We start from the raw sequence: 14587 nt of genomic DNA on the forward strand, positions 1-14587 counted from the left end.
CACTAGGATGTTGCGGCAGGTCTTGCACAGGGGGCTGGGGACGTCCTTCTCCCGGCTCGGCCACTTCGTCGCCAGCCACCCGGTGTTCTTCGCTTCGGCGCCCGTGCTCATCTCCATCCTGCTGGGCGCCAGCTTCAGCCGCTACCAGGTGGAGGAGAGCGTGGAGCACCTCCTGGCCCCCACCCACAGCCTGGCCAAGATCGAGCGGAACCTGGTGGACAGCCTCTTCCCGGTGAACCGCTCCAAGCACCGGCTCTACTCCGACCTGCAGACGCCGGGGCGCTACGGCCGGGTGATCATCACCTCCTTCCGCAAGGCCAACATGCTGGACCAGCACCACACCGATCTCATCCTCAAGGTAACCGCGGCCCCCGCCGCCTCCCGCAACAGTTGGGAAGCGCGCAGGGGGCACCGCACCGCCGGCCCTGCGCTCCTTCCCTGCGCTCGCGTGTGTTTTATCCGAGTTGGGGCGGCTCGGGAAACTCCGACTCAGCGAGCGGCTGGGAACACGGCGAAGGGCAGCACCGAGCCATCTCCCACAGCGAGCGCAGCCGGCAGCGCTGACAGCATCTATCTGCCCGCGGCGCGGAGCGGGACGTTCCCGCAGCGTGTGCCGGAGCGCTGCGCCGCGGTGTCGGAGCGGGGAGGACGGGAGCGAATGTGTGCCGGGGAGGGTCGAGCTCACCGGGCAGGGCTCGTGGTGGTGCGCATAGCCCAGAGGTGTGGCAGGCTCACCCCCGCGTCCGCTCTGTTGCTGTACGGTGTATGGAAAGCCCGGGGGCTCGGTACCGCTTGTCTCCCCTGTGTCGGGCTATCACACCGCGGAGAACCAGGGTAAATTCTGTTCAGCGGCTCCGGGGAGTGTCCCTTCCCTAGCGAGAACATCGGCGCAGATAGCGCGTGTAGGCACTTTGGGTAGATGCGCCCCTCGCTAAGGTCGGCAATAACTGTTACAGTGGGCTCGTGGGTGTTTTATTCCAACTGTAACCATGTAAAGAGCTGTAGTGCAGTGCCCCTCCGTGTGCTCCGTTTCCTTTTTTCTCTGTATTGCCCAGTAGCGCTGGACACACCGCGCTGCCGAGTGCAGCCACAAAAATGTATGTCACCGCCGAGCGAGAAAACTCCAGAGGCGGTTTTCATTCCTTCATTTCCTTGTGCTGTGGATTGCATCCGCATCCAGCGCACACAGTTACTCAGTCATAGGGTAATGATGGCAATGGATTTTTTTTCTCTGCGCTGCTGCTTTCTCTGGAGATGTGTGGTTCTATCGATAGCACAGTGGCACACAAATAAATGCTATGCTGAAGCTCTCCACGAGCAAACTTCTGCGTCAGATTTATCATATCAGCCAAAGAGCCATAACTTAGAAAGTTGTCAGCATTTAATGCTGCCTCATTTTTTAACAGACAGAATTTGCCAACAGAATGATTATTTCTTATTTGGTGAGATAATGAACACCATTGCTGTTTGCCTGTTTACTCATACCGTTAATCTGACGTTGTCAGGCATCTTTGATGCATTATTTCCAACTCCTTACTTATCTAATTAATCCCAGCTTGCCTTCTGCAGAAAAAATCCCATCACTTGTCCCAGCTGTGTTTCTGTCTGTGCAGCCTGAGGTGCCCAGCAGGTCAGCACAGCCATCCGGGAAAGAGAGCTCCTGGCTCCCCATGTCACCGTGCCGGCTGCGACGCAGGGCCATATCGTTCTGTGTCAGCAGGGCTCACCAAGAGGAGGAGGCAGAGAGAGAGGGGCCATCAAGGCTCTCCTACACACATATCCATATGTGGAGGGCAAAAGGGAGCAAAACCATCTAAAAAAATTCCCTCAGGCCCCAGGGCAAAGCCATGCCCCTCTAGATGCTGTGCATCAGTGTCATCCCACCTGTGAGTGTTATTACACTGCTCACCTCCCCTTTCCTGGGGGAGCGTTGCCTTCCCAAGGAAGAGCTTTTCTGGGCTCCCTTGCCAGGCAGGGAGTGCCTAGCGCTGCTATTGCTGCCCTGGTCTCATGGAGGGGAAAGAGATGTTCTCTGTCTGCGGCAGAGAAAGAAGTGAGCTTCCATTATCATCCCCTTGGTAAAAGGATATGAAGTTTTGGGGTCTGAACAGCTGAAACTTAGTGGTACTGTCAAAAGTTAGTCACTATAATACCCTAATTAATTCATTCATTATTGTGGTAAGTTCTTCGGTGGCTTCTCTGAAGTGCTGTGGTTAGCGCAGTGCAGTTCTGACAGGCGTGCTTCAGCCCGAGAAACTCCAGGTGCCACAGCTACGCAGCACCCTGCCAGCTGGCTGGCTGTGGTGGTGAAGGGACCAGCCCCGTACCCAAACCCCAGGCATGTGCCCCAAGCTGGAGCTGACAGCCCGTGTGTGCCAGTTAGCCTCCTTGGGTGTGCTAGCGGCTCCGTGCAAGACTCTGCTCTCGTTAGCATGGAAGCATGTGACTGCCTTCTTGTAATAGCTTTGATTAAATTGGGTAAATGTCCATCCATAATTCCCATAACTCTCCCCATAAATGCTTGAACTGTTTTTGTGCCTGCCATCCATCGTGTTTCCAGGTGGTATGGTCGTCTGTAGAAGAGAGACAGGGGCCTTGAACAGATAATCCAACTAAAGCCTCTGGAGAGTCTTGGTGGACAAGAGATGATCCTGAAGCTGAGAGATACTGGAGGGAAGTGATGAAATAGTGCTCTACAGCTGGGCACAAGGTACTAGCTGTCAGTGCGTAGGGCCTCTTTCTTCTTCAAGATTTCACTCTGTCAAAAGAAAGAAAGATTGGAAGCACTGATACCCAACTGAAGAAGTGCTCATCCCTGTGTTTCCAAGAAGTATTTGGAGAAACAAAAATAATTTGGATTTTTAGTGTGCACCATACTGCAGAAGTTCAGAAGATTGTATCATTTCTGTACAACTCATAGAAGCCTAGAATCCAGTCTGAAAAGAGTCGAAGAGCAGCCCCCTACCAGGTCATTGCCTTAATTCTACTTGCAGCTAGAAACTTGGCAGGTTCAGGACATGCAGGCTCGCAGGAAATGCGAACCTAACCAGGTGTTTTGAACCCTTGAAAGTACATCCTGACTAAGCCTGGATTTGAGACACCCATCGTTTTGAGCCTCTTCATTCCTCCATATTTACAGTGAGTTAACTGCATTATTCTACAATCTAATTTAGTTTTCTTATGAAAGCTTCCTTTTTTTTTTTTTTCCAGAATATCCTGTCTTCCACTTTTATTATTGTTCATTACATTAACACAGTACTTTTTATTTTTTTTTGCCAGTGACTCTATTTAAGATGCACAGATGAAAAGGAAATGAAATGTGACATTCCATACTGAAAGGGATTGTATTTACAGTTTGCCTGTATGAAAGTCTGTAGATGAAGGTTTATTTCTTAAAGAAACCTGTCCTGACTACAGAGTTTCAGACTCTGGTTATTGCCTCTTTCCTATGAACTGGCCATCAGTGGGTATAGTTAGCTGGTTAAATACCTAGTGGCACATGCAAGTGAATACTGAAATTAGACATTCACGTACAAGGACACATTTATTTAAGTGCTGCATAACTTGTCATTGTTGCAAAACAAGACAGCCGAACTCTAAATTTTTGCAGACCTCATACTTGTTTGGATTTCTTTTGCTCCCTCTGCCCCTTAATTGCTGTGTCTGTGCCCATGTGTGCCTGCACACTCTGTCCACAGCCTGCCCGGATTTCCCCATTTATTTTCTATGTGTGAGGAAACTCGTGGAGGAAACAGCTATGTTTATGTTCCCATGTTTGTGTTATCTCTAATTGTTTTCTGTACCAACATGGCATGCTGAAGCTATTGTTTCAGTGCTGGCTGTAGCAGAACTGAGGGTTGGGTCTGGTGCAGCTCTGACTAGCGTAAGCACCCAACCCTGCATTTCAAAACTTCGCTACTTCTGAATGCTTGGATGCAGACAGCCAGCTGCAGATCTAGCAATGGATAAGTAGTCTCCACCTTCTCTGCATAGCTCCCGCGCTAACGGCGCTTCTAAAGGAATTGCCAGCAGAACAAATAATGAATTCTGCCACAAAAATTAAAGGATGAAGTCATGTCTTCAGAGCAAGGCTGTAAGATGAGGGGAAGAGTCCTAATACAAGAAAAACAAGGGTGTGAAAGCAGCAGAAGTGCAAGCCTGTTGTCATAGCAGCACAATGCTGCAGGGCTAAAACGTATCTTATGCGAAAACAGATGAGAATTAAGATACACAGGTGAGATCTGGGCGCAGCCAGGGAAGAAGGACGGCCAGCAGCATGCTGCAGACGGGCAGCCACCAGACATGTGGTCATCACGCCAGGTTCTGCCTCCTGTGGCACAGTGCTTGAGGGGACAGAACCTCTTGGGGGGATGTCATGCTCCAGAGGAGGGCCCAGGGGTCAGGGATGCCACACAACGTGGACACCAAGGCCTGCCCACTGGTGTCCAGGTGGTGTTGCAGGAGTGCAGCTGGCTAATGTGACCACGCAGAGGATTCCTGACTAAGTGACCTGAAAAACAGCCTTGACGTTGGGGTGTGTAGGACAACCCCCTCACTCCTGCTCAGGCAGAGAATCAGGAACAGATACATTGATGAACATGAAGTAAGAGCCATCTGCCATACCTCAGCTGAGGAGCCCTTCGTGAGGGTGGGCCACTGCATCATCTGCCCCCCAAGAGGTGCTGCAAGGACAGAGAGAAGACAAGCTGATGTGTGATCAGCAGCAAGAGTGAAGTCTTCCTCTCCGTGCCAAACAATGAGAAGTGGATTTCAGAGCCCATGACCAGGCTCCACGTAAGGAGCCCACTTGTGCTGCTCACTTGTCACAGCCTCCAGTAGCAGTCTAAAGAATTCCTCTTAGTGAAACAAATCCAGGTAAACTTGCCATGCTGCTGATCAGAATTAAGATCACATTCATTAGGAAAGCTTCTCCACTTCAGAGTAGAAATGTCTTCGCTCGCAGTTACCAAGTGGATAGTCAGGAATGTGTACATATACATGTATCTGCCAACGTACATGTTTGAGCAACAGCAGTTGCCCCTCAGTTGATGCTTTGTGCTTTGAACAGTTTTAGATTTTAATTACATGAAGATTGTTTGGAGAAGATACAATCCAAGTGTTTTAGGCAGCTAGAAAATTAGTTGTAAAAATACGTCGCTTCCGTAATTATTATCTTAGCATATTTACAGGAAATCTGATGGTAAGACTGCTGGAAAAGGAAGCCAGCTACAATTTCTGATGTGTTCTTCAAGCTGTTAGGATCAGCAAGCCTATTCCCTTGGCAGTGCATGCAGCCCCCATCCTTGGTTAGGAGGTTGCTGGCACCAGCAACCTCTGAAGCCCTGATTTAATTGCTGAAGGCCATGAATTTGTTGACAGATATCACTGGACCCAAGTGCCCAGGCTGGCCCCGAGGCCTGGCCCTTCTTAGAAGTTCCTTGCCTTCCCTGTCCACATTTCCTTCTGGTTAAAATACGTTCCTAGTAGTTTAATTCTGCCTGTGTCTGCACAGTTTTGTCTTCTGTAAAGCTCTGTCAGTCTTTTCTCTCATGTAAACCTTTTGCTTTTTCACTGAGATGGTCTCTCAAAGTGAATAAAAAAGCACTCTGCAAAGGTAGGACATGACAAAGATTACTGAGATAGTAGAGAAAGTGATGAAATTTATGGCAGTCCAAGAAAAGTTTTTTCCTCTCTTCATTTTCCTTGGCACAAGTACCCCATAAAAATTATCAAAAGAATGAGCCAGCTTTGCATGAGAGTGAAGCCTGTATAGAGAACCACTGTTTCAAACCAGAAAGCAGTTCAGAGCTCAAATCAGAGCTGGGATTTTAAGTAATAATACGTAATGAGTTCACTCGTTACTTTATTTCTGAGCCATCTCAGGCCTTCGTCCACACCATGTGATCAGTGAAAACTGAGGTTCTTGAAAAACACCACTTCAGGCACCACTGATGCTCTAGGAAACCACAGATTGGGTAAAAATGACAAAAAAAAAATAATGAGTTGGCAACACCGAAAAAGGTGAAGCTCGTATTTAGTTTTAACCATCCGACAAAGACTGAAGGAATCAAATGTTAGCAAAGGCAATGTAATACGGCATGGCAAAGATGTTACTCCCATGAGTAAAACATGACTCTGTGTGCCAGCTCATTTGCAATAGGGGAAGACATACGTATATCTCACTAGTTTTATCTAGTTGGCCATTCATCGACTATATGTCAAGTAACAAAGTGTGTTCAGGTCTTTATGATGAGTAATGTCACCTATAAAACACTGTGCAGCACTGCTCCACAGAAAAGCCAGACGAACCTTCTCACAGGCTGTATGACAAGCACAGGCTAGCTATGTGTACCCTTCATACTGCAGCTGGTGGCAGACTCCGCTCCCAGGGTCAGGCTGTCCTTCCACAAGTGAGAAATGGAATGAGAAACAGAGTAGTAGGGAGCTGGCACAGCTGCCCAGAGAAGCTGTGGTGCCCATCCCTGGAGGTGCTCAAGGCCAGGTAGGATGGGGCCCTGGGCAGCCTGATCTGATGAGGGGCAGCCCTGCCCACGGCAGGGGTTGGGGCTGGTTGGCTTTGGAGTCCCTTCCAATCTAAGCCATTCTATGATTCTGTGAAGTGGGAGCTTGATGAAGCTGACACATTTACAGGTCTCACCCACAGCCTCCATGCAGGCTGCGTGGAGGTCTGTGGTGAACCCTCTGATGGTCCCTGCCTCCCTGGACTGCACAGATGAGGAGCTGGGCCTTCATGGGCTTTCATTAGGCTAGCAGATGGCAAAACATAGCCATAGAGGGTTTCTGGGATCAGAGCATTTTGCAGGTGAATCGGCAGTTTCTGAGCCCTCCCTGCTGTGACAGGATCTGTGTGTCTTGTAGGAAGGTTCTTATAGTCTGAGCAAGCCATCAAACCCTGGCAGCAGACGCTTGCTTCTGCATTACAAAAAGGACTTCTATGCAAAGTGGTGGAGCTAGAGGTCTTCCTCTTCCCTTCATGTGGCTCCTTGGATCTTCTTCATGGACTGAGGAGAAAAAGCAGTATCCTGGCACCCCACCAGGCCCACAAGCCTCACCTGCTGCTGCTTGCAGGGAGGGATTTGTCTCCCTGTTGGAGCCACCTTTACTCCATTTGAAGTGAGCAGATCAGCAAGCATGGGGCTTAAAGGCCAGGACAAAGGTGTTTCTGTTGAAACATGGAGAGAGAGGGATATAAGTTGTTCTGCTGAGAGATTTAGACTGGATGTAAGGATAAAGTTTTTTACAATAAGGGTAGTGAAGTACTGGCACAGCTTACCCAGAGAGGTGGTGGATGTTCTGTACCTGGAAACACTCAAGGTAAGGCTGAAAAGGGCTCTGAGCTCCCTGACCTAACTGTAGGTGTCCCTGTTCATTGCAGGGGAGTTGACCTTTAAATGTCCCTTCCAACTCAAACCATTCTATGACTATATGAGTCTATGATTGTATGAATGAGCACTTTCAGCCAAAAGCAGCGCGTGAGGCCGTGGCCAGCAAGCTCCAGCAGTGCTGCACAGCCCTCGTGCTGCAGCACTCCAGCAGCATTCCCAGGAGGAGAGCTGCCTCCCAGGTCACTTGCATTGCTTGCTAACCAAACGGGCTGTGAGCGATGAGCAAGCAGTACGTGTCTCCCTTCAAGGAAAGCTATTCAGGCAGCCTTTGATATTCTTTTAGCTCTCCATCTCTACTAATAGGATCAGCAAGGATAAGAAAACAGTTGGGTAAATGAGAATCTGGTGGATTTATTTAGGATATAGTTCCCTGCTGTTCAGAGCTGAGCATGATGACGTTGTTCCCATCAGGGCAATCCATCCTCCTACTGCTGGCAGACCCAGGCTTCTGGCTGCCCTGTTGCTGTGTCAGGATGGGAGCAGTGTGGGGCTCTGAGCCCAAAATCATTGTGCCCAAGGAGCAACAAGTATTCAGCCTTCCATCGAAGATGTTACAGCAGCTGTGACAGCTGAATTTATTTTATAACCTAAATATTAAAAGAAAGTGGTTCAGATGTAAAAGGAAGCAAATGCAGCAGGGAGGAAGGGTAGGTACATAGCAGCACACACAGTTTGATAAAACTTGTGTGACAGTTCCCTTCCTCTGTTTTGTGTGACTTGATGGATCCTTTCTGAAGCAGTTGTACTGTTAATCCAGTACGAGCAGTAAATTCCTTTTGTTGCTCCTAGTTGTCCTCAGCTGCACTTCTCTATATGACATCTGGCTTTACAACTGTTGTCAATGAAATACATACAGCAACTGCCATTGTAAACAAATTAAAATCAGATGTCTGTCTTTGATTCAGTAAGCCAGAGCATTTTCCCAAACCATACCTTTGAATTCAATGCTCTAAAACAGCTCTTGAAGAACTTTTCAAAAGCAAGCAGGAAAGATGGGAAGAATTCCCAACGCAGGATCATTTCTCTGGCACTTTCTTGCAAATCTCTTTATTATGGTTTTAGAAGAAAGGTTGTGCAAGAACCCCTAATCTGTCACACAGAAAGTTACTTGTTCCCCCACCAAGATGGAAAATTTCTTTCTCACCATGATAAGGTCCTGTGTTCTCCCAATGCCGTGAAAAGGTTCATTAGTTTGGTTCATTTCTCAAATCTGTCTTTCTAATGTCAGTACTGAACTGTTCTTGTGTAGAAAATAAAAACTGCTCAAGTGTGTAAAAAACACACCTCCAAACTGCTGGAGAAACGCAGAGATTATAAGAACTTTGTATTTTTGCAGATATAACATCATATCAACCTGAGGAATGGGGGCGGCTTGGTTAAATTTATACTCCATCACAGACAGTACAATGTAACTGTAAAATAATCAGATTGGTAGTATCATCCAAATGGCATTGGTCTTATTTTTCTGCAAATAGGTCTGAAATGGCACAGAGATGTCTCTACAACCATTTAAGTTCTACAGGATTTTAGCCCTGAGTATTAGACGTGTCATCTGTTGTCACCAGACAAGTATATGAGCTGTGCTGCTGTGCCATATGCTATCTGCTGCTTTATAATCAGCATTTCTCTTCAGAAAAAACTAGTTCCGTTAGATGTCACTTAATCCCAGCCTCTACTGGGTGCAGCAACCTACTGTCCTCCTTGGGAAACTGTATACGGTTACAAAACAAGAAATTGTGTCCCCTTAGCCCATCCTTTTTGTCTTGCTCAAAATCTTAAGGCAGAAAGTGGCCATTCCCCTCTCTAGAGACAAGCTGAATGTGGGCTGGCAGCCTCAGGTGATGCCAGCACTGGACAGCAGAAGCAGTGATGTGTGGGGGTCCCAGCATTGAGGTTCAGATGTCCCCACACCCACTGCAGGACAGCAGAGGACACTCAGCCACTAGGGCTCAGACTTGGTGGGAGGAGAGGTGGTCCTGGCCTTGGCAGCACCCTTATGGGAGGTATTGGTGTCCTTTGCACAGTGAACACAGCACATCAAGGGTTGCATGGTGATAGTAATGATTCAAGGTATTTCATAAGGAAAATACCCCCAAACCAGCTTGCACTTTGCTGAGACTCCTTACATTAGCAAGCTCAGTGCTCTACTACTGAAAAATACTGCAACCCCACTTGTTAGTGCTCTTCCCTTAATGTCTTTTAGATGTCATGTTTCTTCTGCATTAATTAAAATGGATTTAGAAGGGGTTGTACGATTTTTCTGTACTTTGTCAGAAGAGAGCATAATCTTTCTGCCCTTTCGATGCTCCAAAATAACTGAATGTGCTTTGGATCAGAGCTCATGGAAAATTTCAGCAGGATGCAAAGCGACTTTTAAAGGAGGGCTGCATTAAAAGCTGCCCGAAAGCAAACAATAAGCAGGGATAGCCCACAGGCTCTAAAATGAAGGCTTCCTCTGATAAACAGAGAGGAGAACAGTGGTGACTGTTCTGTGACTTCTCGCTCTCGGGTAGGCAGAGGGATTGATGGGGTCGAGCTGGAGACAAAAAGTGGATGGCTTAACCAGTGCCAGCTCCAGGTGCTGATGATCCTGGCCCTCCTCTGCAGGCTGCATCCCAGCTTCCTCCCGCAGCCTGGGGGTCACCAGCGTGACGACATCCCCTGTGCCAGCCAGGCTGTCCCTGCCATCCCACCTGCCCACAATACCAGCAAGGGACGCAGGAGACTGATGCTGCTATTTTAATGCATGCTTCTTTTTTGCGCTGAGTTTGCCGTGAGTACCGCAGCCACCAGAACGCTCGCTGCTCTTGTCTGGCTGGAATAGGAGAGGGACGGAGGCTGCGAGCCGCTGTTGCTCTGGCTGCTGCCGAGCGGGATGAACTGATGAATAACGTCTGTGATTTCTCTTTCCCTTGTAGTTGCACTCTGCTGTGACCAGGATCCAAGTGCAAAGACCTGGTTTCAATTACACGTTTGCCCATATATGTATCCTGAACAATGACAAGACATGCATAGTGGACGACATAGTGCATGTGCTGGAGGAATTAAAGGCTGCTCGTTCTTCTAATCGAACTAATTTTGCAATCACTTATCCGATTACTCACTTAAAGGATGGCAGGGAAGTGTATAATGGGCATCAACTTGGTGGGGTTACTGTGCACAGCAAAGACCGGGTGAAGTCTGCAGAAGCCATTCAGCTCACCTACTACTTGCAGGCAATCAACTCCTTGAATGACATGGTGGCAGAAAAGTGGGAATCCATTTTTTGTGACACTGTTGAACTTTTCCAGAAATCCAACAGGAAAGTCAAAATGTATCCTTTTACTTCTTCTTCGCTGAAGGAGGATTTCCAGAAGACGAGCAGGGTGTCAGAACGCTACCTGATCACAAGCTTGGTCCTTGTGGTCACCTTGGCCATTCTCTGCTGCTCCATGCAGGATTGTGTCCGCAGCAAACCCTGGCTTGGCCTGCTGGGATTGCTGACCGTGACCCTTGCCACCCTGACTGCAGCCGGGATCATCAATCTCACTGGTGGGAAATACAATTCCACCTTCCTGGGGATCCCCTTCGTCATGTTAGGTAACTATCTCCTACTCTCTCTTTTGTGTGTTTGTGCCTCCCTGACGCCTTTCCCAGCCGGCGGAGAAGCAGCACTGCATGACTCCCAGTATCTGCTCCCTGTAACGCTGCCCCGTGCCAAATCCGCACCGCCTCATTTCCTAAACAGCTTGTGCCGTGCCCGGACGTTGCGATTATTTCTGGGTTTCTGCTGTATGGCACAGTGCCCACGTGGTGGTGAGGACCAAGTACGTGCTGCTGCCATGCGCGGTGCAAGGAGCCCTGCTGCTGTTGCTCTGCGTTTCAGTGGCCAGCTTTAGGAGACCTGCGTGTGGCTCTCTTGCTGGACTGGCAGTATCGGCTGCCCTGACAAATAAAGGGCGGATGGAGAGCTCGCTCCTTGGCAGAGCAGAGCGATGCAGGGCGGGAGCTCCCTGTGCGTTGTGCTGCAGCCCCTTGCTGTGCTGCGGGATCTTTTCTGGAGGATGGGGAGGAGGGCAGGATGGGTAGCTCCCAAGCTGCGATCTCGTGCCTTTGTGTTGGTGCCAGTGGTTCAGGATGTTTGCCCTCCAACCAGACAGGCAGGGGCTTCCCAAGGGGCAGAAGGAGCTTTGGGGATCTCACAGCCTCTGTGTTTGTGTTTGGTTCGTGAGCAGCGTGAAAAGCTCCACGTGCCGTAGGTGTTTAATGTGCCCTCGTTCCCAGCATTGTTCATTGGTGGAGAATAATACATGCATTGATTTGATCACAGCTTTCCCAGCTGAAAATCAGTGCTCAGGAATACTTCAGATTTCAAGAGTAAGAGTGCCTTTGCTGACTTAGCTGCATCATGTAGTGATACGTTGCGTTTCAGCACAGCTGTTTTTATACTGAGCGCCAGGTTCCTGTGCCATGCCCGTGCTGTATCTGTGGTATTGCTGCACTTTAATTAAAGACTATGCTTCAGTGCCTCACACTACCAGCTAATGTGCAGAATGTATTTGGTGACAAAGAGAGTTCAGCTGCATTGCATCGGCTGCAGCGTGTCACTCTTGTTTTCAGGTGATATCTGTGTAAATTGAACTGCCTCATAATCTAGAGGAGAAACAGCACAAGGAGTCAGAGTTGAAGGCTTTCTGACCCAGATCTTTGTTTTCTTTTATGGGTTCTTATGTTTATGCATGTGTTAGAAAAATCTCTTTCTCAAAGTAGTCTGTGTAAGCTACAAAAGAGTGGCCATAGCAGGAAAACAGTTTGAAGTACAGCCTCTGAAAGGAAAGTGCCTGGGGAAGGTTACTTTGAAATATGAAATATTACCTCTTTTCAGGGAGCAAGGCTGCTGCTTTCCGGGGCAGCCTTTCAAATCATGAGTTCACTGATAGTGGCTACACTGAGATTTGGAATCATTAAATATTACAGATCATTACGAAAAATCTGGTTGTGCTTAGTGAGTTTCAGGTGCACAGCTCAGCTCTCACTGTGAGCAAGCCAGGGCAAAGCAGTGTGTTCATGGGAATCTCACATGCTTCCCTGGCTTCATTGAGGTTAGGAGTTTTTAATGAGAACTGCTTTAAAACAGTAATAGCTGGAAAGGCATGACTTTTCTTTCTTTTTTTTTTTTTATTATTTTTTTCTGCTGCAGTAACACAACAAGATTCATCATGCATTTCAAAATGTGCTTCATTCCTATACATCACTTTGCTTGCAGAGGATGGTTTAGCTCAAGGTGGCTGAAGGCTGGAGACACAAACCACTTTCCATTATAGCTGGCTGAACTACTTCCACTTAATTTCAGTGACCATCAGATTAGATCGTAGATTAACTGACCTTTAGAAAGCTAAAGGATTTCTGGCTAACAGTGTAGTCCCATAGCTATTACTCATAATCTCATGGCTAAAAGCAGAAATTAGATAGAAAAAATGCTTACGCTGGACACATTTCAGGCAAGGCCCCTCTTCTAGTATAAATCATTAATGAAGTTTCCCTGGTTTGTAGCAGCTGAGGATTTTTAACTTTCCATCAGCACTGTGAGTTGAGGGTGCTCCCCAGACATGGTCTGACCTCTGCTGCAGGACAACATCACGTCTTCCCCAGCTCTGTCTCCTTGGAGCGCTTCCCGCTGTCGCTCACTGTGCTACCTCTGCAGCATTGGCATCACGTCTAACCCAAATTCCCCTTTTGCAGCTCAGCTGCCCTTATTCATCCACAGCATCTGGAAAACCACATATTTTCTTTTTCTTGACATATTTGGGAACGCTCCCAGTTGTGCAGTCCTCTTCTGTTCCATCCCGGCTTCCCTCAGGTGGTTCTTCCTGGCCTTACAGCAAACTCATTGCTCTTGGCTGCTCCACATCCCCTGTGGAGTGCGGTGCCTGGAGCTGGGCGCAGGATTTGGGCTGCGGCTTTCAGCACCAAGCAAAGTGGGAGGATTATTTCACACATCTCACATATGTCACTCCTGTTCATATATCCCGACATGACATTCATTTTTTGCAGCAATCTGAAGTGGTTGGCACTCGGTTTGTTGCGTGCAGTAATTCACCAACCATGCATGCTGCTTTCTGCCGTGTTTGCACAACCGATTGTTCCAGCACGAGGTTTACCCTTGTCCTTGCTGAACGTCTCATTTATGTCACACCACTGCTCCTGTTTGCTAAGTTCACCCTGATGTCATGACTGCTGTTCCAAGATACGTTCACTGAAGATGGTCGGCAATGTTTTGCAATTACCCACTTTCTCATATTTTCAGGAATTCCTTTCGGAATAGCTCGGGTTGTTTGTCCAGTCATAAGTTTGTGTTAATCATTTAGACAATATGGCCACAGAACCCTCGGTTCGGTGCGCTCTGTAATGCTCATTTTTATCCATCATGTTTCCCTTAGCATCCCTCAGCACCAGCCATTTCCAAGAACAAGCAATCTGCAGGGAAGGGTGCCAGCCTCTGTGTGTGTTCGTCCTTAACTTCAGCACCACTGGGACAATTACAAGTACTGAAATTAGCACAGCTGAGCAAGCTGCACTCCCAAGCTCTGACAGTGTGAGCAGGCAGAAACATCTTTTGCTTTCCCCACCTGTTAAATACAACATACTACTTTAAACCTCCTGTGCTTTGGATTTAATCACCTTCAGTGTACTGTCTCCTAATTTATTTTCCTCTTTAATTAAGGCAGATTACAGTAGCTCAGCTGATGAAAGGTAACTCATTGAGTTGTGGTAACGCAAGCACCAATGTCTGCCTGTACCTAGGGCCAGTGCCTGTACTGGATTTCTCCTGCAAGGAGGCCAGCAGGCTGCATGCTGCCTGCAGCCTCCCTCTTCTCCAGTGAAGGCTCAGCAGGTCTGGCGGGGATCTTCTCATCAGCTTGGCAGGCTCCCACCATTCATCTGGGTGTATTTAGAGTTAGTGTATGCCTTGCCGATTCCATGGAGCTGCTGCCACCTGCACTTAGCAGAGTCGTGTAAAGGCAGAGGTACTCACATGCCTGGTTCAGATGGAATACTTGGCTGCAGTAAGTCTGTCCACTTTTGACCCTAAGAATTATATACAAAAAGAACAAATTCTTCCTAATTCAGACGAATTGAAAATAGTCAAGTTGTTGTGCCAGCTGAAAAGCAGAAACAAAATTCTGATTTCCTGCTGCTCG

General features: G+C 48.0%; 1 protein-coding gene across 1 annotated transcript in view; it reads left to right on the forward strand.

Annotated features, from left to right (window-relative positions):
* The first annotated feature begins 7 nt into the window (after nucleotides 1-7).
* PTCHD1 (patched domain containing 1) overlaps nucleotides 8-14587 on the forward strand; it is a 28678-nt gene continuing 14098 nt past the window's right edge. Inside the window, exons 1-2 of the mRNA XM_042867269.1 lie at nucleotides 8-358; nucleotides 10325-10985. Coding sequence (XP_042723203.1) covers nucleotides 8-358; nucleotides 10325-10985 — 1012 coding nt within the window. The remainder of the gene's footprint in view (nucleotides 359-10324; nucleotides 10986-14587) is intronic.

Source organism: Lagopus leucura, unplaced genomic scaffold (genome assembly GCF_019238085.1).
Source record: "Lagopus leucura isolate 7727_CA_CO unplaced genomic scaffold, USGS_WTPT01 Super-Scaffold_100001, whole genome shotgun sequence".
Classification (NCBI taxonomy): domain Eukaryota; kingdom Metazoa; phylum Chordata; class Aves; order Galliformes; family Phasianidae; genus Lagopus; species Lagopus leucura.